Source organism: Elaeis guineensis, chromosome 2 (assembly GCF_000442705.2).
Source record: "Elaeis guineensis isolate ETL-2024a chromosome 2, EG11, whole genome shotgun sequence".
NCBI lineage: Eukaryota > Viridiplantae > Streptophyta > Magnoliopsida > Arecales > Arecaceae > Elaeis > Elaeis guineensis.
In genome coordinates, this window is record NC_025994.2 from 80,073,192 (window position 1) to 80,099,722 (window position 26,531).

Consider the following 26,531-nt stretch of genomic DNA (forward strand, 5'->3'; position numbering starts at 1 on the left):
CATTAGTTGATACATCTAAACGGGTAAATTTTGAATTTTTTACAAATATCAATTTACAGTATTCATAATCTATTATAATTTTATATTAATTTTTTTTATTATAACTATATTATATCAGTTTTTGTGGGAGCCATATACAGATGGGATATTGGCTATACTGCCGCAGATGTGTACAGTTGGACACGACATATGGACTGCTAGGGTGCCACTTATTTGTTTTGATGTGGTAGAGTGGCATCTTCCCGATCATGTCCTGCGGCAGTTTGGTCAGACTCAGGGCATTCCAGAGCAGTTTGATACCAGCCAGAGACTTCATCGTATTGATCGACGAGGGAGAGCTCGTATCGACTGGCGTATTAGACATGCACAGTACATCGATATTTGGGATGCACGTCGAGATCACATTGTTCATGGTGATCCTATTTTGAGAGGCCGTTCATATACTGATGACTACATGGCTTGGTTTTTTAGCATTACGGTGCGAGTCATTGGACAGTCTCAGTATGCAGTTTCTGGATACGAGGGCGAGAGTTCTACTGTACGTCTTTTGGTAAGATTACGAAAATTACTTCATGTTATTTGTATTATATTTTTGTTTTATATTGTACACTATACTGATTGTTTTATACTAACAGTTCTATTTTTATTTTATAGACTGATTCTGTGTCGAATCTTGTGTTGGACACTCGTCGTGCTTTATCTACGACTGATGAGGACGAGCGGATTCAGATACTGCGGGAGATGGAGAGAACAGGTTCCGGAGCATTGGTGGCGATTGGTGTTGATCCACATACCTGTGCGCCTTGGTATGGAGCAGTTCGGGCGCCAGATATGAGTTATACGCCGTCACCATATGCTTCACATATGCCATCACCGCATATTCCGCATATGTCATCATTTGATGCTGCACAGATGCCACCGTCTTTTCATCCACAGATGGCAGCATCTTCTTCTTCCTACATCCCCCAGATGCCATCACCGGGTACCAGTTGGCCACATGAGTATGATACTTTTTTTTCAGGTCCATCCGTGTATCCAGATGAGAGAGTTGAACGGGTCTCTCAGTCCGTAGATGATCCGACAGCATCAGTTATTCCTGAGCAGCATGATCAGCAGATCTCCTCCACTGATATAGGAGAGGAGCCATCACAGCATGAGCAGCCGGCGAGGACCTTCCTGAGAAGGTCCAAGCGACCACGGGCGTCGCGACGTCCTTGTGGGACTTAGTCTTTGTTGTATTTGTATTTAGTATTTTTACATTTTTGTTGTACTATTTTTTTTTTGTACGTTTGATATTTTTATTCTATTGAATAATATTAAATATTGATTTTATTTTATATTATTTAATTTTAAATGATTGGATATTATGATCGGTGCATATGGATACACATATTCGAACGTGTCTCAGAACATTAGGAGAGAAAATATTATGCTGAAAGGACTATAAAAATTATAACGTAAATAATAATATATCAAATGTTGTTTTTTGAATTGAATTTTAGAAAAAATAAATATTTTTTTAAGTAAAGGAAAGGAATACGTAATAGAATGCTAAAAAGATAAAAATGGAAGAAAACTGAAATTATAATTTTAAATGATAAAATTTTTAAAATAAATTTAAAAAAAATATCATAAAAAAATAATAAAATAATAATAAAATAAGAATTATAATTATAAATTTTAAAAAAAAATAATTTTAATTTAAATTAAAAATTATCATTTAAATTATTATTTTTATTATTTAATTAAATTTATTTATTAAAGATTACAAATAGATAAGTAAAGAAATTTAAAAAAAAAATAAATAAAAAGAGAAAACGCCATTCTCTCCCCTCCCCAAACCCCTTTTTTCCCTCCTTCTCCCTTCTCCTTCTCCCTTCTCCTTTCTCCCTTCTCGATCTTCTCCTTCTTCCTTTACAAATTTAAGTAAAGAAAAAGAATACGTAATATATCATAAAAATAGAAGAAAACTAAAATTATATTTTTAAATTATAAAAATTATAAATTAAATTAAATAAATTGTTGCCCAGCTATGCAACCCAAGAGGGGGGGTGAATTGTGTTTTAAAAATTTTAAGCTTAACTAATTACTTATGAAAAGTATTTGTCAAAAGCTTGATGAATGAGGAGAAGGACTTTAGTTCAAGATTAATTACCTAAAGCAAGAATGCAAAGATATAATGAAAAATTAAAGAGAAACAATAAAGCACACCACAAACACAAGGATTTATAGTGGTTCGGTGCCAACCTTGCACCTACATCCACTCTCCAAGCTCCTACTTAAGAATTCCAAACCACTATACTTGTATGCAACCCGAATACAAATGTCAGAAACTCCGACACTAGCTATCCCAAGCTAGTCCACTTATTTCTCCCTTGTTTTTCACCTTTTCAAACCTTTTATAGCTTTAAGAAACAAAGGAAAACATTCTAGGCAGAAAAAGAGCCGTTAGAGCACTTAAAGTGAGTATTAAAAGCAACTAAAACGGGCTAAAAACTAGCCGTTGCGGATAATTCCCGTCGCAGGGGTCGACTCATGAGTCGACTCATGCTTCAGGGGTCGACTCATGAGTCGACCTCTGTTGCAACAGCCGAAAATGTGGGTTTCTGGATTTTTTGGCCCAAACCAGCAGAGGTCGACTCATGAATCGACTCATGCCTTGTGGGTCGACTCATGAGTCGACTCACAGGTCGTGCCAAGCCAGAAAATCAGCGTGCCAATAGGAATTTCAGCGTGCCAAGCAGCTCATTGTGCCATGAGTTGACTCATGAGTCGACTCATGCACTTAAAACATTCATAACTTCAAAAATATAAGTCCAAAAACAATGAAATTTTCACCAATAGATCACAAATCATTTGTTCTACCAAATGATACTATCAAATCAGGGTTTTGATAAAATTACATTTTTGCCCCTGAAGAGCATAAAGACTTTTTCAAATAAAAAATATTTGTATCCCTTCAATCTGCTTTGTAATCATCAAAATCAATCTAGGAGCAACATAAATATATCATAAAAATAGTAAATAAAAGAGAAAAAATGGTAATAAAATAGAAATTATAATTTAAAATAAAAAATTAACTTTAATTTAAATTAAAAATTATCATTCAAATTACTATCCTCATTAAAAAATTTAATAAATTAAAAAAAAAATAATTAAACAAATTATGAAAAAAATTTAAAAAAATTTTAAGAAAAGAAAAAGAATAAAAAAACGCCGAAGGAAACGGCATTTTCTCCTTTTCTCCCTTCTTCTCTCCTTCTCCCTCTTCTCCTTTCTCCCTCTTCTCCCTCTTCTCCCTTCTCCGACGTCTCTCCTACAGCACCGCGGTGAGCTGCCTCCTCTCTCTCTCTTCCTCTCTCTCCCTCTTTTTAAAAAATTTTAAAAATAAAAATTACCAGAAAGAAAATCAAGGGATCGACTCACAGAGTGTGGCAGCCAAAAATTTTGCGTGCCGTTAAACTTTTTTAGCCATGAGTCGATTCATGGGGTCGACTAAAAAATATAAATCTATTTTTTTTAGAAAATACGCTTCCAAAAATATTGAAATTGCCTCTAATAGATTACACATTTTTTGTTCTTGCTTTTGAGACTTCAGAATCATATCTGATAAAATTATGATTTTTTTTCTTCATTTTTTAACTTTTTAATGTATTTATTTTTTGATCAAAATTTAATTCAAATTAAAATTTTTTAAGTCACATTTATAAAATACCCGAAAAAACAAATTGTAATTAATTTAATTATTACATTTTATTCTTTTATGAAATATTTTTTTTATATTTTTTATAATTTTTATTTTTATTTTTATTTTTCTTCCACTTTTATCTTTTTGACATTCTATTACGTATTTTTTTTCTTTATTTAAAATATTTTTTAAATATTAATGTTTAAATTAATTTAGTTATTTAAAATATTATTTTTAATTTCAATTATAATTTTAATTCTTATTTCTTAAAATTAAAAATTATAAACTTTGTTCTTCAATTACAATTAGAATTTCTATTTTTTTTCAATTCTTTATCTTTTTATGAAATTTTTTTAGGCGATTTTTATATTTTATTTAGAAAATTTTTTAATTAAATTAATTTTAATTTGAAAAATTAATTTTAAAAAATATTTCTATTTCACTTAATCTTTAAAATTTTAAATTTATAATTCTTATTTTTTTTGACTTTTTACAAATTTTAACTTTTAAACTTTTTAACTTTTCATCATTTTTTAACTTATTAATGTATTTCTTTTTTTATCAAAATTTAATTCAAATTTAATTTTTTTAAGTCACATTTATAAAATACCCTAAAAATGAAATTATATTTAATTTAATTTAATTTTATTCTTTTATGATATATTTTTTCTAATCTAATTTATAATTTTTATAATTTTAAATTTTAATTTTAGTTTTCTTCCATTTTTGTCTTTTTGATATTCTATTACGTATTTTTTTTTATTTAAAATATTTCTGAAAAATTTATATTTCAATTAATTTAGTTATTTAAAAAGTAAATTTTAATTTCTATTAAAATTATAATTCTTATTTCTTAAAATTAAAAATTATAAACTTTGTTCTTCAATTATAATTATAATTTCTATTTTTTTTCAATTCTTTATGTCTTTATAAAAATTTTTTAGCCTATTTTTCATTTTTTTTTGAATATTTTTAAAATAAATTAATTTTAATTTGACAAAGTAATTTGAATGCTTATTTTTATTTCAATTAATCTCTAAAATTTTATTTCTTTTAAATTTTAAATTATAATTTTTTTTATTATTTAAATTTTTTTTAAAAAAATTTTTAGGACAAGTATTTCGAATGATGTTTTTCAATTAAATTTCATATTTTTATTTCTTTCATATTTCTTTCTCCTTTTTTAATTTTCTATAGTAATTTTCTTTTTATTTCTTAAGATTTTTTTGGACATCTTTTAAAAAATATTTTTAATAAAAATTCTAAATTAATTTTTTTAATGAATTACAAATTCAAATATTTATATTTTTAATTTCAATCAAAATTACAATTTTAATTTATTAATTAATTTCAAATTTTAAAAAACCAATTTTCTCATTTTTTCATGATTTTTTCTTTTTTTTGGTGGGAAAATTGGAAAACGCCATTTTGAATGGCGTTTTAAAAACGCCATTCAAAATGGCGTTTTTAAAGACGCCATTCCAAATGGCGTTTCTTTTTTTTTTTTTTTTTTTTTTTTTTTTTTTTTTTTTTTTTTTTTTTGGACGATGCCACCGTGTAAATGTGGGGTGACGTGGAAGGAGAAAAAACGCCATTCAAAATGACGTTTTTCCCTTTTGCATTAGTTTGGTAAATAAGTTTGATTTTGGTATATTTTGGTAAATAAATTTTTTTTTTATTATTCTGAAAAAGGGCTCGGGAGGAGGAGGGGCGAAGAATAATTTTAAAAGAATATATATATTAAAAAAATATTTTTTTATTTTTATTATATTTTTTTATTATTATTTGTTAGTACGCATTAAGTTGCGGCTCTGTCTTTTCCAACGATGCAATGCCGACGGACATGGTGCGAAAGAGTGGCCAGAAATATCTTTTGGGGATCTCGAGTCCGAGTTTGGATCCTGCGGGGCATGTTTGTCACCGAACAGCCCTCGGTCGCCACCACATCAGCTATCCATCTCCTTGATGGATGATGCGGTGACCGACCGCTGTACAGAGGCAATGCTATAGAGCCAATACCATTGCTCTCATCTCATATGATATTATTGCAGCGATGCTCGGACTTGATCGCTGAAAGCCTGTGAGAGAAATCAGATCTAGCTATCTCTTCCTTTCCTCCCAGTCCCGACTAGTCCAGGAAGAATATGGCGATGGTATTGAGCATCTTCGTCTCTAGAATTGGTGAACTACTATTCGATTTGGGGAAGGAAGATGTGGAAATGCTCTGTGGTGTGCCTGGCGAGATCAAAAAGCTCCAGAACAAGCTCCATATGATCAGCAAAGTCCTTGTCGATGCCGAGAGGAGAAGGATCAATGATGGGGCCATTGATGACTGGCTCAAGCAGCTCAAGGATTTTATGTACGATGCCGATGACATCCTCGACCTCTGTCGCATCGAGGCCAACAAGTGTAGCGAAGGATCTTCCTCCACTAGTTCTTCGGTACGCTTCTCCTTTCCCTTTCTCTCTTGGATCCGAAAGCCTCCAGTTGCTCATGAGATTGGAACGAAAATTAGAGAACTCAATCTGAAGCTTGAAGAGATTTGGAAGTGGAGGTCCGAATTCAATCTCCAAATCAGTTCCCCTGACAAGCAGGAAGTGACATCTCAAAAAAGTCACAAAACATCTCCTGTAGGTGAGATTGATATTGTAGGATCTGAAATTGAAGAGCACACTCAGAGCTTGGTTGATTCGCTAATTAAGGATGACAGACGGAGAAACATTCTTATTTTCGCGATTGTGGGTGCGGGGGGGATTGGTAAGACCACACTTGCTAAAAGGATATATAATGACCGGAGGATTGTGGAGGGGTTCTCAGTGAATAAGTGGGTGTGTGTATCGCAAGACTTTGATGACATAAATTTGCTGAAAGATATCTTGGACGGTGACAAGAATGATCGTGCCGGGGATCAGAGTAAGTCCTCGCTTGAGCCCAAAGTCGAGACAAGTCTTAGGGACAAGAAGTTGTTTCTTGTTCTTGACGATGTTTGGAGTGCAAAGGTTTGGTGTGACTTGTTATGCAATACGTTAAAAAGTTGCGCTGTTGGCAGTAGGATCCTTGTCACTACAAGAAATGAACAGATCGCGAAGCAGATGAGGGCAGTGAACACCCATCACGTCAACAAGCTGTCTTTAGAGGATAGTTGGTTATTGCTTTGCAAGAAGGTGGTCCTGACCGGAGAGGAGGGAGAGATCCAGCATCTCAAGGACATAGGGATGGAGATTGTTAAGAAATGTGATGGCCTTCCTCTAGCCATTAAAGCGATTGCAGGGTTGCTATGCACGAAGGAGATGACCCGGAGTGCTTGGAATAGAGTTCTTGGGAGTACCGCATGGTCCACATCTGGGCTTCCCGAGGAGGTTAGGGGCGCATTATATCTGAGTTACGAAGACCTACCAAGCTATCTGAAGCAATGTTTTATGTACTGCTCATTATGTCCTGAAGACCATCAAATTTGGATGGGTGCTATTACTCGACTTTGGATTGCTGAGGGATTTGTGAGAGCTGAGGGGAGTTTGACGATGGAAGAGATAGCCGAAGATTATTACAGAGAGTTGATTATGCGAAATCTTCTACAGCCATATAATAGATGGTCATGCAAGATGCATGATCTCCTGCACTGTCTTGGTAGGTATCTGGCACAAGATGAGAGCTCGATTGTCAGGAAGGTGCACGACGTAGGCAGCAGTAACGAGTTGATGAAGCTGCGCCGTGTATTTCTGAGAGATAATGAAACAACGGAAATCCCTGATGTATTCGTAAAACAGGAGTCGCTGAGGACTCTAATGTGGCCAAGGAGCTTGATGTCTGAGGCTCAGATGGATGTTGTTTGTAATAAGCTTTCTCGTTTGAGAGTGCTGGATATGTCTTGCTCAATATTTCAAAGATTGCCACATTCTTTGGGTAACCTCATACACCTGAGGTACCTAGATATCTCAGATACCAACATAAGCGTGATACCGGAAACCATAGAGAATCTCAGAAATCTACAGTTCTTGGATATCCGTCAGTGTGGGTACCTTTCTCGCCTTCCCAACGGTATCGTGAATTTACACAACCTAAGGAGTCTTAGAGTTGATTTTACGCAGGTGGTTGGGATGCCGGCAGGGCTGGGAAGGCTTCAAAATCTTCAGACGCTGCATGGATTTATGCTGCAGAGCAACCGGGCAGAGGGATGGTGCACGATTGAAGAATTGAGATCCCTCTCGTGTCTCACGGATCTCTCAATCGAAAAATTGGAGTGTATCTCCAGCGGCTCCGAGGCAAGAGCAGCCGAACTTGGAAACAAGCCCAAGCTTAGGACCCTCCGGCTACAATGCACGCGAGACCTTCAACCCAGCGACGACCAGATGAGGAGAATCGAGGAGGTGTTTGAAGAGCTCCACCCTCCACCTTCCCTAGAAGAACTGCAGATCGACAACTACTACGGCCGTGAGTTCCCAAAATGGATGGCAGTGACACCTTCATCAGCATCAATTCTTTTTCCAAATTTGAGGAAGTTGGTTCTACACATTTGCAGGTACTGTGAGCGGCTTCCGCCTTGCGGACTGCTCCCCAATCTAGAAGATCTTGAGATCGTTGATGCTGCATCAGTCATAGACGTTGGACCTGAATTTTTGGTCGGTACTAGTAGCACGAGTAGCGGCGGCGGCGGTGGCGGCGGCGGCAGAGCAGCAGTAGATACATCCAAGTATGCATTCCCTAGGCTGAAGTCACTAAACATTTGGAATATGCGTAATTGGCAGGAATGGCATTGGGACAAAACAACACAAGCAATGCCATGTCTAAAGCATCTGTACCTTATCAATTGCCCCAAGTTGATGTCTCTTCCCGAGGGTCTCCTGCTCCACGCAACCTCCTTGACAACATTGATAATCCAGATAGCCAGCAGCCTAACAGCAATCGAGAACCTCCTTTCGCTCAAAGAATTGTGTGTACTGTCAAATCGCAACCTGAAGAAAGTTTCGAACCTCCCTGCGCTCACAACCCTCCAGGTGGAGTATTGCCCGAAATTGAAAGTTATGGAGAATCTTCAATCCTTGAAAAGAATGAACCTGATCAATGATGACATGAAATCACTCCCATCATACTTACCGAAACGAGTGCAAAGAAGTACAAAGAAAAGGAAAAGTGTACGAGTATCACATCTAGAGAAGCTGGAGATCCAGTGCAGCACGGAACTGATAAGAAAGATTTGCCAAAGGGCCAGCCCAGAGTGGCCAACAATCCAAGACATCCAGGTGGTGCATGTATACTCAAAGGATAGGTCGGTACATGCCTTGTATAACAAGTCCCCCTTCAGCTTCACTACAAATTTCAACGACACCACCACCATCGGCAGTTCTGGGATGCCCTCAAGTAGCAGTGGCATTGCTTTCTGATCCGTGCCTCCTCCATACTTTCTTTGAACCATGGTTACAGTTCTTTCCAGGTATATAGCTTGCCTTGACCTGCCTTCATTTTCTCTCTCTTTTCTTTCTTTCCTTCCAGGAAGCAACTTAGGAGATCTTTACATTGCAATAGCAGCCAGCTAAACCCTTTTTCCAATTCTTTGTTCCCACACAAAGTATTTCTTGATACATATTTTAAAAAATATTTTTATTGCTTCCAATAATGGACAAAGTTTGTTAGAATTATTTTTCTTGTTAAGCGGAGCATGTAAATGAACTAGAAGAACGGAGACTCTGAGCTTCTCCTTAGCCTATGGAATTAGCAATTGAATATTTAATTTTCTTTCGGCACAACATCTGTTCTTGTTGATTTGGTTTCCAGGGAGTAACTGGATTATCAGAAGATCTTCTAAATCTTTACCTCAAATTCTGCATGATATTCCATTTTTTTGGAAAAGAATGGAGTTCAGTTTCTAGCGCTAAATATGCATCTGCTCTCGATCAATTTGGAAGTCCATTCTTTACTTGGACAGTTTTAGAAGGCAATATTTTATTAGACAACTTTTGATACTTACAGGTGCATTTGTTTCCTATCTCATGAAATAAATCATAGGGAACCCCTTCTTTTTCTTACAAGAATGTATTAATATAATGGAACTTCAAATAGACTAAATATATTTCTGTTGTATTAAATGAACATAGGTAATAATACAATTTTTCAGGGTGTTAATGTTTTTCATCCTCAACCTACACAAATCGAAGGTAAAGTAAGGTTAGATTGATTATCATCACCTTTCATCCTCATAGCCAAATTTATGATAATGTCTATATCCATACATACAAGTTTTCCAAAGGACTTGCCGCCAAATATAAAGTACGTAATTTATTCTACATTTTTGTTTGATATATTGATAGCTCATCTATAGTTTAGCTCATAGTGCAAGTTCTGCAAGATGATTCCATGTTCATTGTCATTTTATTGGACTTTGAAAATTGACGAGCTTCTATGAGAAGTCTTATGAGTCGTAATATTCTTATCTAACAATGTTGTAGGTATAGATACGGGCTTGGGCATAGATTATTTAATGGTTCGTACATTTGGACTCAGTCATACAGTTTCAAAACATCTCCTTACCCTAGACAAGATGCTTTACAGCATGTTGTCATCTTTGGCAATATGGGAAAGGTAGGATATATTCTTTTAGCTTCACCCTATGATTGTACTTAACATATCTTCATCCCTATTCTGTATCCCATGATAGGAATGATGCACTATGCTGGTCACAGATTTGAAAACCTAGTTCCTGAAAACATCATGAGTCATGACCATTGAAACAACAGAACAGTTTAACATCAAAAACTGATCAAAAGTCAATTAGATGTACATTGGAGAAAAGTAAAATTGCTAGATATTATAATGGTTTGGAAATCATGATGGAAAACTATTTTAAGAGGAAACAAATCCAAGAAAAGCATGAGGTGAAGGTACAAGACAACATGTTCATGGAGAAAATTAGAAACGGTGCAACAAACAGCCAGCAGAATAGGAGTGGAAGGTATTAGAGGGTGGGAATTGGTATTGAGATCAAGTGGCATAAAGTAGTTGGCATGGAATGTATGCTACTTGTACAAATGCCTCTTCTCTCTCGTCAAGAGTAGAACCATCAACCAGGAGCCATTACTTCCATAACATATATGGTCATAGCTGTTCAGCCCCCACTTATTAGTCTTTTTTTCCATGTAAAACTAGTCACATATTTACCTATTTTCATCTTTTCTATATAAATGAATTATAGATGGCCATCAATGTCATCCTCCGCCTCTTTCTGGAAGATTTCAGTGCCATCTACTAAAACTATTGTAGTTCATTATCATCACCATCTTCAACTTCGCATCCAGTGAATCTTCCACTTTTTGGATGCCTTATCTCATTTATCAAAGCATACGTGCACTTCTAATTCTATAACCTTTTCCTTTCTGCAACCACTTGCATGGTGCATAGTTGCCTGATGCCAATAAACATAGTTGGAAAAACTTATTCCATGTAATCGGGTCAAATAATTTTATCTGGACCATGTTATCAATGCTGTGCTTTTTATTACTACTAGTTTTTTTTTTTTTTTCCTTTCAAAATTTTTTTTTCTTTTTTGACATTGTTATCAGAATCACATTACCAGTACACTCCCAAAATGATTTTTTTTTTTAATCAATAATGAGTTGATAATTCTCTGATATAAATCATGTGGCCAAGTAAAAGTTCTCAAGTTTTTTGCTCATAGAAATAGTAGTGAAAAATGGAAATTGTTCTAACATATCCTCACAAATGTTCTTTCTGGATGCTATTTCAGGCAGAAGTTGATGGTTCAAATGAATACAACAAGTTTCTGCCAGGCTCCCTGAGCGCTAATTACCAGCTAATCAAGGACCCGAATAACATAGATATGGTTATCCATATTGGAGATATATGCTGTGCAAATGGATACATATCACAGTGGGTCAGTATGCATGACAAATCGAACCCATTGCTTCAGCTATGCCTTGTATGATTGGAAGGTTAGTTTTATAAGTCCACTACTCTATATCATACTTTAGAACATCATTCTCTTATTAGCATAGCAAATAACATTTATGTTTTCCCTTCAGTGGTAATCATAAGCATGATTAATTGGCTTGGAACAGGATCCTTCTATAGCAATAAGGATTCGGGTGGAGAATGTGGCGTATTAGCTAAAACCATGTTTTATGTTCCTGCAGAGGACAGGGCAAAATTCTGGTTTACGACTCGAGAATGAAGCTCTGCTGAATTTATTTTGTCCTAGTGCCCTCTCTGAAAAGACATAGCATATGCTATTATAGGTTCCATGATTTTAGTTGTTTAATGTAGTAGCGTTAGATCGCTTAATTCAATTAGTGAAATCTCTTTTGGATCAAACAGCCAATCATTTAGATTGTTTCATTGATTAATGCCATTTTCCTCTCTTGTTATATCTATCAATAACTTAAGAGATTCACTGAGAACTTTGAAATAGCAAAGTTTCTTTGGAGTTGAATTAAGAAATGACTGGAATATAAGTTGTTCGTATGGCTGGTTTTTTTGATTATCTTGTGCATCATTGTTTTGTATGAACATAATACAGAAACATCTATATTTGTTAAGTACTCCAGTGCATTTGATCCATCAGGCATGTCCTTTGAATAACAATTCTCTGAGAATTTCTTTGTGCAAAATCTTGCATGGAGAGTAAGTTCTCTTCAGCATTGTAGGGCATTGCACTCTAAATTCCATATTTTTCTTCTTGTTTTTGATTTGTAAATGCCTTACAGATCTAGGACATGGTATTGACTGCTTGTATTTTTGTAACTTTGTTGCATTGCTATTATAACTACAATGAAGCTGGTGTAACTTCTACCATAGGAATGCTCTCTACTTATATTATTGAAATATTTAATATTCTGATATCATGATATCCACCTGCATTGTTGCATCTTGTTTCTGTAGCCAGATAATTCATCTTAAAATTTGTTGTTATTATTGCTATCATCAGGTAGTCGACAGATTATGTATGTTTCGTTTCTATATAGCTGACACCATGCATGACTAGAGACTGGGGACCGAGCAGTATAAATTCATCGAGCACTTCCTACCATCAGTTGATAGACAAAAGCAGCTATGGTCTGATCTTCCTTTCTCATTGGTTGGTTGGTTATTCCTCTGGAGCATACTATGGTCTAGAAGGATCCTTTGAGAAGCCAATGGGAAGAGATAGCCTTCAAGAGCTTTGGTAGAAGTACACAGTTGACGTTGCCTTCTGTGTTCATGTCCACAACTATGAACGAACATGTCCAATTTACCAGGTAAATATGTTATCAGCAATTGGGCATTTCATTTTCTTAGTCCAAATACCAATCATGTAAGCATGAATACAAATCCTTCTTACAGGGATTGGCTACTTCAAACTATACTAATCACATTGAACTGTTTCATTCATTTTATTCTGTTAGGATTTGATGCCTCGAGATTCAGCTCACATTGAGCCCATAGCGAGGTTCGCGGCGAAAAACGGAGTCCAACGAGATCAAGATCATCTGAAACGGAGCTCGGATGGAGGAGATACGAGCTTTTAAAGTCGGCACGAGATTCGAGTAGCGGAGGACCGGCGGCGAGTGGCAGCGGCGCGGCCGCAGGCGGCGGCACGCGGGACGCATGACCCAGGCCCGCGCGGGACGCGCGACCCACGCGGGCGGGCGGCCCAGCCGGGCGCGCGGCCCAGGTGCGCGCAGGCCCGCGCGCGGGAGTGGGCCGGCCCAGGCCAGCGCTGGCCCTTTGCACTGGTCCACCGTGGACCGGGCGGTCCACGGCTGGGCCTGTGGACCGCATGGGCGTTTTCCACGCATTTCTCGCAGTCCATAGCACTATTCCGTGGATCGGAGCACTATCGGACGGTCCAGAGAGATTGCGGTCTTGATCCGACGGTCTAGGAGGTTTTTTGGCTTTATTTAGGACTCCTAATCCCTCTCTAATCAAGTTTTAAACCACGTTTAAGCCTTTAAAAAGGCCTGTGACGAACAAACAGTGGTAGTGGTTCGGATTTGCGCCGTACGAAGCCTGTACGGAACCCAAGAGAAGAAAGAGGCGGAAGCGCTGAGAGAGAAGGAGCAAGAGGCTCCTGGACAGCGATCGCCAGGCACTTCAGGGGTTCAGGGGGTCTTCCAAGAGAGAGAGCTTTTATGAGGGGAACTTCAGGTGAGAGAGAATTGGGTGTACAAGGATTGAGGGTGAGGTCTCCTCTTGTAAATTTTTTTTCATAGTGAAGTTTGCATGCCCCGTGGAGGTGAGCCCTTTTGTGGCTGATCCACGTATTTTGATTGTTTTTCTTTTGTTTTTGTTTCTTCTTTCTTCCGGCTGCATCGTGTGGTACTGAAAAAATCTTGGGAAGTGGTGTCCTAGCCAGATATCCACCCAACAAGTGGTATCAGAGCAAGGCAGTACAAAGACGCAGATTGCAGTGGTGGTGAGCAAGACTGAAGATGGAGAAGACAGAAACAATCAAGATGGAGATCAACAAGTTCGATGGAAAGAGCAATTTCTCCTTGTGGCAGGTAAGGGTGAAGGACGTACTCATCCAACAGGGGTTGATCGATGCTCTCTTATGCGATGAGAAGCCGACCACCATGGAGGTGCGGGATTGGAAATGGCTACAGATGCAGGCGGTGAGTACTATCCGCATGTACCTGACGGATGAGGTGGTGATCCATGTGCTGAGCGAGACTTTCCCGATGGTGCTGTGGTTGAAGCTCGAGGAGTTGTACATGACGAAGTCTCTCACCAACACTCTTTTCCTCTGGAGGCAGTTTTACCAACTGTGGATGACTGAGGGACAGCGTGCAGGAACATTTGAGCCACTTCCAGAAGATCCTCACCGACCTCCTTAGCGTTGGCGAGAACGTTGAGGAGAAGATCAGGGCGCTGGTTTTGCTGGCGTCGCTTCCTCCTTCGTACGAGTCTTTAGTGACTGCTCTTCTAGTGGGGAAGAGCACTATCAAGATAGACGAAGTTACCACGGCGATACTCCAGAACGAGGTTTTCAGGAGGGAGAATCCAGCTTCGAACTCAGGTGACGGTAGCTCAGCTTTGGTGGCTTCTGGAAGAGCAAGAGGCGGTAGACGGAGCGACAGGAGATCGCAACGAGAGCGGTCTAAGTCCAGGAGGGACTTGAGCAAAACCAGGTGTTACCAGTATGAGGAGTTAGGGCATCTAGCCAGAGATTGCCCTCAACTTAAAAATCGGACGGTGGCTGCTGTAGCGACGGCCGGCAGCGATTTAGATGGAGATGTCCTGGAGATATCTGACGAGGTATCTACTTCTTCCTAGCAGTGGATATTAGATTCTGCATGCCCCTATCATGTATGTTGCAGAGAGAAGCAGCTTCACTCCCTGAAGAACAGTGAGGACACTGTATATCTGCCGAATGGATCGAGCTGTGCGATCAGAGACATTGGGACGGTCAGCTGGAGGACACATGACGGTGCAGTGAGGAGATTGAGGGAGGTCCGATACATATCCGATTTCAGACGGAATCTTATCTCACTTAGCAGACTGGATTCGAGAGGCTACAGGATGGTAGCTGGTGGAGGAATCCTGAGGGTGTTACGCGGCGATAGGATTGTGCTGGAGGGGAAGAAAGGTAGCAGAGGACATTATTATCTGACAGGGAGCCCAGTGCGAGGTGGAGCTTCGGGAGCCAGGTGGAGCCCAGAGAGAGGTGAAGCTCCAGGAAGCAGATCGGGCACGAGACAGGGGACTCGGGAGGACGAGAGGCGACGTCGCAAGGTGAGATTCCTATTGCCGCAAGATGATGTCTCGAGCAGGTCTCAAGTCAGGAGGAGCACAGCATACGACGAAAATGGGATCGAGTAGCCTAGCTCGACTCCCATGTTTGCCCATCCATGATCAGCAGGCGATTGTCCCAGGGCATGTAGGTTGAGGAGATCCAGAAGCTCTCGGAGTTTGGAGGAGGCCGAATATCGAGTCGAGGTGGAGATTGTTAGGATTTGACGCCTCAAGATTCAGCCCACATTGAGCCCACAGCGAGGTTCGCGGTGAAAAACGGAGTCCAACGAGACCAAAATCACCTGAAACGGAGCTCGAATGGAGGAGATACGAGCTTTTGAAGTCGGCACGAGATTCGAGGCGACGGAGGATCGCCGGCGACCGACGGCGGGCGGCAGCAGCGTGGCCGCAGGCGGCGGCGCGCGGGATGCGCTACCCAGGCCCGTGCGGGACGCGCGACCATGCGGGCGGGCGGCCCAGCCGGGCGCGCGGCCCAGCCAGGCGCGAGGCCCAGGCGCGCACAGGCCCGCGCGCGGGAGCGGGCCGGCCTAGGCTAGCGCTGGCCTTTTGCACCGGTCCACGGCTGGGCCTGTGGACCGCGTGGGCGTTTCCCACGTGTTTCTCGCGGTCCGCAGCACTATTCCGTGGATCGAAGCGTGATCGAACGGTCCAGAGAGATTGCGGTCTTGATCCGACGGTCCAGAGGGTTTTTTGGCTTTATTTAGGACTCCTAATCTCTCTCTAATGAAATTTTAAACCACGTTTAAGCCTTTAAAAAGGCCTGTGACGAACAAACAGTGGTAGTGGTTCGGATTTGCGCCGTACGAAGCCCGTACGGAACCCAAGAGAAGAGAGAGGCGGAAGCGCTGAGAGAGAAGGAGCAGGAGGCTCCTGGACAGCGGTCGTCAGGCACTTCAGGGGTTCAGGGGGTCTTCCAAGAGAGAGAGCTTTTGTGAGGAGAACTTCAGGTGAGAGAGAATTGGGTGTATAAGGGTTGAGGGTGAGGTCTCCTCTTGTAAAATTTTCTTTTTCATAGTGAAGTTTGCATGCCCCGTGGAAGCGAGCCCTTTTGTGGCTGATCCACGTATTTTGATTATTTTTTTTTGTTTTTGTTTCTTCTTTCTTCTTGCTGCATCGCGTGGTACTGAAAAGATCTTGGGAGGTGGTGTCCTGGTCAGACATCCACCCAACATATTCCTTCACTGACAAGCTGATGGTTTCATAAATTTGCTCCCCACTTTTCTTATCTTTTTTCTTTCATCATTTTATTTTCTTATCTGTATCAATATATCTTCCTTTGGTACCAGAATACTTGTGTGTGCAACGCATCGCACCATTATCGTGATGCATTTGCAGAAACCACCCATGTAGTTGTTGGAGGTGGAGGTGCCAGCCTTTCCACTTTCTCTAAGGTTCAAACACTAAGGAGTTATTTTCAAGAATTTGGATTTGTGAAACTCACTGCTTTCAACAATTCTTCGTAGTTGTTTGAGTACAAGAAAAGCAGCGATGGTAGGGTCTATGATCACTTCACTATCTCATGTGATTATCATGACATCTTAGTTTGCGCTGTTGACAGTTGCTCCAGGACTACAGTGGCTACTTGAGCCAGCCTATGAAAGAAGGGGGGGTTGTTATGTGATGGCAAGATCCTGCTTAAGGATGATATGCTTTCTCAATTATAGCAAAACTGTTAATAGATCATATACTGCTAGTGCTAAAATGTGTTAAATTCCCACCAAGTTCTTCATCTGTTTGACTTGTCCACTTAAGTTGCATCTTCTAGCAATGTACTAATTTCAATGTCAAGGTAATGTTCATTTTAGGGAAATACAGAAACATTAGGCCCAGTGGGACAGGATCGCTGGATGTATGAAATGATAAATGTATTGGCAGCTCTTAGGTTCTTTTGTGGGCAGTCGTCTTGCTCTTTTTCTTTTGAGAAATTCTTTTGATGCAAGGTGGGTTCTCTTTCTTTTTTTTCTCCTTTTATTTTCTTGTCAGCTCTCTTTTTGGTAAATAAGTGAATAGCAATCTGAACCTAGTGTGCTATATTAAAATCAAAAAAAGAAGAGGATCAATGAACATAATAACTAGTGCTAAGCACATATAATGCATATATGAGGAAGTTTAGACAGTTTTTGGTGTAAGATTATGGCATCCTTTAGGCCTTCCAGGTTCTACTCAAGGCCTATAGATGTGGAGGAGGTGTCGAATTGATTCATCCATGGCAATTACATTTGCATTTGTTACAATCTCACGAATCTCAAGTAAATCTGACAGAATAAGCCAAAATCATATTGATCTCATAGAATCAAGTCAAGATTTCGATAATCAAGGATCAACTATGATCTTAGCAAACAAGAAAATCTATCCAAAGAATTTATCACTACCAGCAATACTATCTTTGAATATTCTCCTCTGATTTCTCTCCTCTTATTGTATATATTTTATAGTTGTTTATTATTTTTATACAGCCATACTTACCACTTTTGTATAGTCATACTTATCATTTTTTTTGGCTCATTGTATTTAAATATTGACCCATACTTGTAGAAAAAAAGACAAGATTATATTTTTCCTCATGGTATCAGAGCTCTCGTCTTTGGGTCTTTTCTTCTTCGTCAGCCTTCATTGTTAAGTTATCGGTCTTCATTGTCGATTGTTCCTGGTCGTGCCTTTATTGCACTTATTGCCAATCAGATCTTCCTCAGTTATCTCTGCCTTTGCCATTCATATCTGATTGTTTCTTCTCTTGATTTTTTTGATTTCTTCGATCTTTTGAAAATGTTGGAAGCCTCTAAAATTATGGCCAGTAATTCTACGGGACCAACTTTTGAATCTTTATCGAATGGACCAAATGGAGAGCTCCAAAACATGAATCCTTCCTATTGACTTAATGGGAAGAATTATCTCCAATGGTTGCAAATTGTTAAGACGTTCCTCAAGGGGAATGGAAAACTTCGTCATTTGAACAAGATGGGACTTAGTGCTGATGATCCAAAATTTTTCACGTGGGATGAGGAAGACTCGATGATCATATCTTGGCTATGGAATTCAATGCAACCCGATATTAATAAGAACTGTATGTTTTTTTCTACTGCTAGAGATATATGGGAAACGGTTCGTCAAACATACTTTAAGATGCAGGATGCCACTGTAATCTATGAGATCAAGATGAAAATTTCAATCACCAAGTAAGGTACTCTTTCGGTTACAGAATATTATAATATGAAGAATGGTTTTTGGCTTAAATTGGACCATTATCAAGATATTAAGATGCTATGCAATGAGGATACCAAAGCCCTTTTAAGTTTGGTGAAATGGGATCGGATTTTTGAATTTCTTGCAAGACTTAATGTGGAGTTTGATCAAGTTAGGATTCAGATTCTTGGGAAAGAATGGCTGCATCATTGAATGAAATATTCTCCATCATACATGATAAGAAAAGTCGGCGAACTATCATGTTGGAATCACAGGCTTCCGAAGGCTCAGCTATGGTCCCTACGAAGGTTGCGAATGGAAGAAGTAAGTCTAATAATTTTGGGCAAGGGTAGGATAACAAAATCACTGATAATCATTTCTCTAAACAGTCCAACCGAGATGGACTTTGGTGTACTTATTGTAAAAAGCCCCGGCATACCAAAGAAAATTGTTTCAAGCTTCATGAAAAAGCACAAATCCTTAGTCGGAATAGAAGATTTAAAGAACAGCAGAGAAGTCAGGCCAACTTCACCAATAGGGAAGGTATCTCTCAAGAAAAATCAATCCCTGATGGTGATGAATTCAGAAAATTCAACAAGAGATTGAAAACCTACAAGATTTTCTTAAATCCCTATTCATCTAGCTTGTGTTCATTGGCTCAATCTGGTAAGTGCCTTGTTTCTAAAATCTTTAATGTTGACAGTTCCACCCACTTTGACTTTTGGGTTATAGACTCCGGAGCTACTGATCATATGACACATACTCCGTTAAATTCGAAACTTATAAACTATGTCTAGGGAATAAGAAAATTACTATTGTTGATGGTTCTCCTATAACCATTGTGGGCTAGGGCACTAAAAATTTGACTCCTCTCTGCAAAATGTGCTACATGTTTCTAAACTATCCATCAATCTTGTTTCCATTCATCAACTTACCAAAGACTTAAACTATCAAATAACCATTTTTCCCACTCACTGTGTCTTCCAAGATCAGATTATGGGGAGAATGATTGGATTTGCTAAAAAATAGAATGGGCTCTACTATCTTAAAGAAGTCAGTGGTTCTACGGATAAAGATACTTGGTTAACCCTCTCCTGCTCTTTGCGAAGTACTTCTTCCATTAATTCTGGCTCAAACAAATCTGAAATTTGGCTTCACCACTTTTGTCTCGGTCATCCACCTTTTCAGCTACTCATGATCGTGTTTTCTTTATTTTTCAAAAATATTGCTGTTGAAAGTTTTCATTATGACACTTGTGAAATTGCTAAACACCATCGTGTGTCATTTTCTTTTAGTAGTACAAAGTTCTTTTAACCTTTTTTTAGTGCATACTGATGTTTAGGGTCTGCCTAAAATTTCTAACTTCACCGAGGCTAAGTGGTTTGTGTCTTTGATTGATGACTGCACTAGAACTACATGGCTATATCTAATAAAGGAGAAGTTTAAAGTAAGCAATATCTTTCTCATTTTTTATAATATGATAAAAACTCAGTTTCGAGTCTTTGTAAAACGAGTTAGATGTGATAATGCAAGGGATTACTTTAATCACACTCTCTCTACTTTCTTTCAAAAAGAGAAGATTATCTATGAGTCTTCTTATGTTGACACACCTCAATAAAATGGGGTGGCTGAGCAGAAAAATAGACACTTACTCAATATTACCTAAACACTTCTGTTTCAGTCTAATGTTCCAAAAAGATTTTGGGAAGAGACAGTCCTAACAGTAGCTTACTTGATAAATAGGGTATCCTCTCGCCTCCTAGGCAATAAAAGTCTTATTTAGATATTATCAGAACTTCATCCTGAATTTGATTTTTTCAATAACCTACTACTTAGAGTGTTCAGATGTGTCTCCTATATCCATATTTACCAACAAAATGGGGCAAATTCGATTCTAGAGCTTTAAAGTGTATGTTTATAGGGTACTCAAATACCAAAAAGGGCTGCAAATGTTATCATCCTTCAATTCGGAAGGTGTTTATTTTTATGGATGTCATCTTTAGTGAAATTGAATTATCTTTCAACCTCCACATTCCTATCTTCAAGGGGAGCGTTCAAAAGAAGATGCGGAATGGAGAGGATTTCTCCTTGCTGATTTCGGTGGTACTCAATTGTTTTCTTCTTTTTCGCATCAAACATCATCTCTGCCATCTTCTATTTCTTGGCAACCTTCATCATCTCAACCGTCCTCTATTTCTTGCCAACCTGCATCAAAACCTGACATCATTGTCCAAGAAGGGCACCAATAGCAACCAGACTCGAAAACATCTGAACTACTACAGTATTCAAGGAGGAAGCATATTTCAGAATTGATACAAGTCTATAAGTCTGAACCAGAATCATGTAAAAAAACTATTCCTCTTTTTTTATTTATCAACGAGTCTTATCCTAAGGACTCTATCCCTTAAGATTTGGACCTGCCAATTGCTTTAAGAAAAGCCACCAGAAAATGCACTCAATATCCAATTTCACAATTTGTGTCTTTTTATAGACTATCCCCACAACTCAGAAGCTTCCTCACTATCCTAAATTCGATTGACATCCCTAAAGCCATACAAGAGGTATTAAAAAAAGATAAGAATTAGATACATGTCATGAAAGAGGAAATGAATGTATTAAAGAAGAATGAGACATGGGAGGTTGTTACTCTATCCAAAGAAAAATAACTAGTAGGATGCAAATGGGTTTGCACATTAAAATATAAAGTTGATGGATCTTTTAAAAGGTACAAAGCTAGATTAGTGGCAAAAGGATATACTCAAACCTATGGGGTGGATTATCAAGAAATCTTTGCCCCTGTGGCAAAGATGAATACTGTACAGATATTACTATCCCTTATTGCTATGTTCGGTGTCTATAATAATTTGATGTTAAGAATGCATTTCTATATGGAGACTTGGAGGAGGGGGTTTTCATGGAGCCACCATCCGAAATTAATAGAAATTTTGGAATGGATAAGGTCTGTCAGTTGAAAAAGGCACTGTATGGCTTGAAACAGTCTCCTAGAGTATGGTTTGGAAGATTTACAAAGGTTATGTTGAGAATGGGATACAAATAAAGCTAAGGAGACTACACGTTGTTTATCAAACATTCAATTAAAGATGAAGTTATAGTTCTACTGGTGTATGTAGATGATATCATTGTAACTGGAAATGATGCAACTGAAAAAAAAAAAATTTTGAAAACATTTAGCTCAAGAGTTTGAAATAAAAGAACTTGGGAAGCTTAAGTACTTTCTAGGCATTGAAGTGGCATATTCTAGAAAGGACAATATTTTTATAGCTTAGAAAATACGTGCTAGACCTTCTTGAAGAAATAAAAAATCTCGGTAGCAAGATAGCAAGCACTCTTATTGATCTGAACCATAGAATAGGTAGGACAGAAGGAAGTAGTGCGGTTGATAAAGGGAGATATCAAAGACTTGTTAGAAGATTAATTTATCTCTCCCATACAAGGCTGGATATAGCTTGCTCAATGAGTGTGGTAAGTCAATTCATGCATAATCTAAAGGAGGAACACTTGCAAGCAATTTATAGAATTCTTCACTGTCTCAAAGCTACACTAAGAAAGGAGATTTTGTTTCAGAAAAGAAAATAACTAACTCTAGAAACCTACACGAGTGTGGACTATGCAGGACCTTAGGTGGATAGAAGACCGACGTCCGACTATTGCACTTTTCTGAGAGATAATTTGGTGACATGGAGAAGTAAAAAACAGAATGTAGTTGCAAGGTCTAGTTCTAAAGCCGAATTTAGAGCTATTGTTCATGAAATTTGTGAATTTTTATGGCTGAAGATAACTCTGGATGATCTCAGAATTAAAAAAGATGAAACTATGAGATTGTATTGTGACAACAAATCTACTATCAACAATGCACATAATCCTATTCAACATGATAGAGCTAAGCACATGAAAATAAACAGACATTTCATAAAAGAGAAGTTGGAGAGTGGCTTGATTAGTACTCCCTATATGCCATCAGATAGTCAGCTGGCTGATATTTAAACTAAGGGACTACCTACGATAAGATTTTAAAAAATTACTAGCAAGCTGAGAATGGAAGACATCTATTCATCAGCTTGAGGAGTGTTAGAATCCCTCATGAATCTCAAGCAAATCTGACAGAATAAGCCAAAATCATATTGATCTCATAGAATCAAGCCAAGAAGGATAGAATCAAGTCAAGATCTCGACAATCAAGGGTCAACTATGATCTCGGCAAACAAGAAAATCTATCAAGAGAATTTGTCACAACCAGCAGTACTATCTTTGAATATTCTCCTTTGATTTCTTTCCTCTTATTGTATTTATTCTATAATTGTTTACTATTTTTGTACAGCTACACTTACCACTTTTGTATAGTCATACTTACCATTTTTTGTGGCTCATTGTATTTAAATATTGACCTATACTTGGAGGAAAAATGAGAAGATTATATTTTTCCTCAGCATTAGTTTTTAGCGACCCTATTACTTTCAATGGCATGGATCAATGATGATATATGGCTATTGATAGGTGATGCTGTCCACCGGAACCATTTTGTTGGATGATGTACTATCTCACTTAAGGTATGAAACTTATGTATGAGAAAACCAAACTCAGAATTTCTAGTTTGCTCATCTTTTCACCTAAGATCATGCTGTATTATAAATTGGTTGATCATAATGGTGATTTCCTTATCATTCTGTAGTTCATTGTTTCATTGAGAGGAAGGAATTTGAAGATATTATGCAACATTATTACCTCTAACAACATCAGAAATGATTTATTCATCATTCAGAAATTTCATTCAAAAAAAAAATCATGCTGCTGGAATTTAGGATATCCATTCATGAAGCATTCTGATTTCTAAAGCTATCTAATTTCTTTTCATGCAGAAGGCAGTTTAACACTGAAGATGGACTCATGCGCAACTCCTAGACCACCACTCTAGTCTCCCAATTTTCACTTTCTTAATATTCAATGGCAACTAGCTTTGGTCGTTGAAAGAAGGAGAAACCAACAGTTGTCCAAATTCCCAGACAGGTAGAGACTTTAAAGATATTTTCAGTATGTTGTATGTTGGATGTTTTGTTCCGATTCCAGCTCTTCAGTATGTTGTATGTTTTGATCTCATTCTCTGAGGAAGGGTCTGAGCTTAAGTGGATAAAATAGAAGATAGAATTTTATCTTAGATTCTCTCTACGTTGAAACAAACTTTCAGGAGGTCAATTAGTCAGGATACATTTTCCAATTCTTACCAAAATTCTTTTTAGCAAAAAAGAGTCAGGTAGCTGCAACTCATATCATTAAAGGCTATCTCATTTTTGACTTCACACATGAAGCACAGTGAAAGAGTGAACGGTGATATATTGTCTTGTTACTAAAAAAACATAGATTTGTAGAAGGATTAGAACCCCTAACTGCCTTTTACAGCCTTTAGAACTATAAATGTCATTGAACATATGAAAGATCTGATATGTTTGATACTGCTATCTGATTATCCAATGATTTTACATCATCTTCAGAAATATGGTCTTGCTTCTTAAATATTAAGGTGAAATTATTTGTATCCTGAGCATTCTTCATCTTTAACTGAGCATTCTTCATCATTAATTTTTAAATCTTGTTTCATTTCATATTATATTTTTCTAGACCAACTCTAACTCTCTCGCCCTCCCAACTGATCTCCAAATCTCGTATCTTAAGCTTTGGCCCAGACTCTTATCCTGTCAATTATCTTTCTAGAAAGTAAAAGTACCCTAGACAGCAAACCTCTAACACAATTCCTAATATTTATTCTTGTCGTGGTGCTTTTATCTCTTTAAAACAAAATCATTTAAAATCTCTGGCTCCAATGAGTTCTTTCTATTTCAACCTACCACTCTGTAGTATCCTGCTTCAATCCCCTCACTTTGTTTATTTTTCATTTTTCTTTGCTTCCAATTTAATGATTTTGTGAATCAGCTTTTTAAGACAGTGATGATTGATCAAAGTCATGAGTATAACACTCCTTCCAACTTGACAGATCGCCCAAAATGCAAATGCAAACTTACCTTCTAATATTTTCTCCTCCAATTTTATACGCCCTTCTTTCCCCAAGTCCAACACCAAACCCTTTCCACACTCAGCTCAATTACAAATTCTCCACTTATTTCCTTCAGATAACCCATTGGAACCTCCTATGCATGTTTCCTCAAGAGTCTAGATTCTAATTTTTGCAACTCATCCCATCCATCCTCCTTTCTGCTTATCTTATTAAAATTATCACCAACAAAACTTGAAACCCAATTCCCTCTGCATGATCATCACAGGTCAAATAGTTATATATTGTAGTCACATTTTTAAGCTTGTTTCTCACTGAACTAGCTTATCTGTTGTGGTAGCTGCAGTCTATACTTGCCATGTCAACTATATTGCTAAGAATATATTCTGTGGATGTATTTCACAGGCATGCTGCAGAAGGATGCACATGGCATGTGCATGGCATCAAACCTCCCCCAGGTCAGCATATTTAGAATAAGGACCTTGACACAGCACATCTGTGTAAGATCAGAAGATGCTAGCCACCAACAGGCAACCGCAAAGTGGATTGCCAATTGCATGGAAGACAAGCTTTGGCAAAATCAACACTATAAGCCGAGGGCAATTTTGAATAACATACTCCTTGAATATGGGGTTCTTATTGCATCAAAGCAGGCTTTCCTTGACAGCGAGAAGGCATTGGAAGAGCTACATGCATTATGGTTCCCATAGAGAGAAGTTATGAGCCTATCATGGAGAACAATCCAGAAGTTCAAATATGGGGTGAGATACAAGATCCCCCAAAAATGAAACAGGCTTATAGGCCCCATCAACCCAAAGAAGTTTGGTCTTTGCACTGTACTAGGTATAACTAGACCGGGCATAACAGGAGGACTTGTACGATAGCTGAGTCAATGCAAGGTTGAGCTGCTTGTTTGCTTTCTTTCTATTATAACAGAATTTCTAATGTATGTTAGCATCTTGCAGTTGCTTTTGCTACAATCTAAAATAGTCTTGCATTTCCTTGCAGATGGAGTCAGCAAGAGCATATGTATCGTCAAGTTTCAGTAGAGTCATGACATGGAGATGTTCTGTGAGCCTCAGTGTTCATATTGTGATGTGTAAATTATTCATGTTTCCATAAAGCTACCGATGAGTGGTCTTTATAAGCATTCTTTGAGGTGGAGACGTCAGCTTATGTTCATTCTGTCCCCACGCTTTTCAAGATAATTGAATAGTCTCACTAACAACCGTTTGCATAGTTGTTTGGTGCCTCACCTAGTCTAGGCTTGAAGTCCTGGGTATTGTTCAAAAAGGATAATTGAATAGCCTTGGTAACCATACCATATGGCCTGTGTTCAATTAGAAACAGACAAATGGAAGAATCTTCTGCAATTGTTGTAGTTTGCTGTAAACTTTCAACCTTTCTGTCAGTTGGAAAATGGATTCAAGGCTTTGAGGAAAACTCAGCTTATCAAAGCTTTTCTGTAAATATTGCAACGGCTATTTCAAGTGATTACTGCAATAGATAATTAATGCCCTCGGAACCATGTATCTCAATTTGAGCAACTGTCCAGAGTGATGAAGGTTTGTGCGCTGAAACATCTTACTTCAGCAGAGAATAATGAAGTAAACCCCTCTGAGGCTCAAAACAGGCAGTGCTGAACTTTGTAGTGACATAACAGGATACAGTAAGCTAGCTGGTAACGGAATAATGGACCCAGTATTTAATTTTTCTTTAAGAGAACTAGAGTATCACTAACAGTTGGAGCCTTTTGTTTTGGTAAGCAACAGTTGGTGTCTTTGATGCCATCTAAAAGTTGAGAACATTGCATGTCTTATTATTAAGCCTGGTTTTCTACTATGATGGCTATTTCACATCATAGGACACCATCATATGCTGTAGGTTACTGTG

The 26,531-nt window shown here is 38.1% G+C and overlaps 2 protein-coding genes across 22 annotated transcripts; both read left to right on the plus strand.

Annotated features, from left to right (window-relative positions):
• The first annotated feature begins 140 nt into the window (after positions 1–140).
• Positions 141–5,654, plus strand: LOC140855281 (uncharacterized). The gene is made up of 3 exons (XM_073251152.1): positions 141–550; positions 655–1,184; positions 5,492–5,654. The coding sequence occupies exons 1-3, from the start codon at positions 167–169 to the stop codon at positions 5,652–5,654; spliced, it is 1,077 nt and encodes a 358-aa protein (XP_073107253.1). The 5' UTR covers positions 141–166.
• On the plus strand, positions 5,542–26,176 carry LOC105033164 (putative disease resistance protein RGA3). 21 transcript variants are annotated; one of them, XM_073251921.1, is made up of 8 exons: positions 5,546–9,119; positions 11,427–11,631; positions 12,624–12,933; positions 13,081–14,932; positions 23,129–23,181; positions 23,491–23,638; positions 25,044–25,537; positions 25,647–26,176. In XM_073251921.1, exon 1 carries the CDS (start codon positions 5,833–5,835, stop codon positions 9,067–9,069), a length of 3,237 nt encoding a protein of 1,078 aa, XP_073108022.1. In that variant the 5' UTR covers positions 5,546–5,832; the 3' UTR covers positions 9,070–9,119; positions 11,427–11,631; positions 12,624–12,933; positions 13,081–14,932; positions 23,129–23,181; positions 23,491–23,638; positions 25,044–25,537; positions 25,647–26,176. The 21 variants fall into 21 exon arrangements, with proteins under 21 accessions (XP_073108035.1, XP_073108022.1, XP_073108026.1 ...); XM_073251925.1 differs by having other exon boundaries at positions 23,494–23,638; XM_029261238.2 differs by lacking the exon at positions 13,081–14,932 and adding an exon at positions 16,717–16,921.
• The last annotated feature ends 355 nt before the right edge of the window (positions 26,177–26,531 follow it).

Coding starts and splice junctions, on each gene's coding strand:
- LOC140855281 (XM_073251152.1), top strand. CDS start 167: ATGTGTACAGTTGGACACGACATATGGACTGCTAGGGTGCCACTTATT. Junction 551..654: donor GTTCTACTGTACGTCTTTTG/GTAAGATTACGA, acceptor TTTATTTTATAG/ACTGATTCTGTGTCGAATCT. Junction 1,185..5,491: donor GCGAGGACCTTCCTGAGAAG/GTCCAAGCGACC, acceptor GTACGCATTAAG/TTGCGGCTCTGTCTTTTCCA.
- LOC105033164 (XM_073251921.1), top strand. CDS start 5,833: ATGGCGATGGTATTGAGCATCTTCGTCTCTAGAATTGGTGAACTACTA.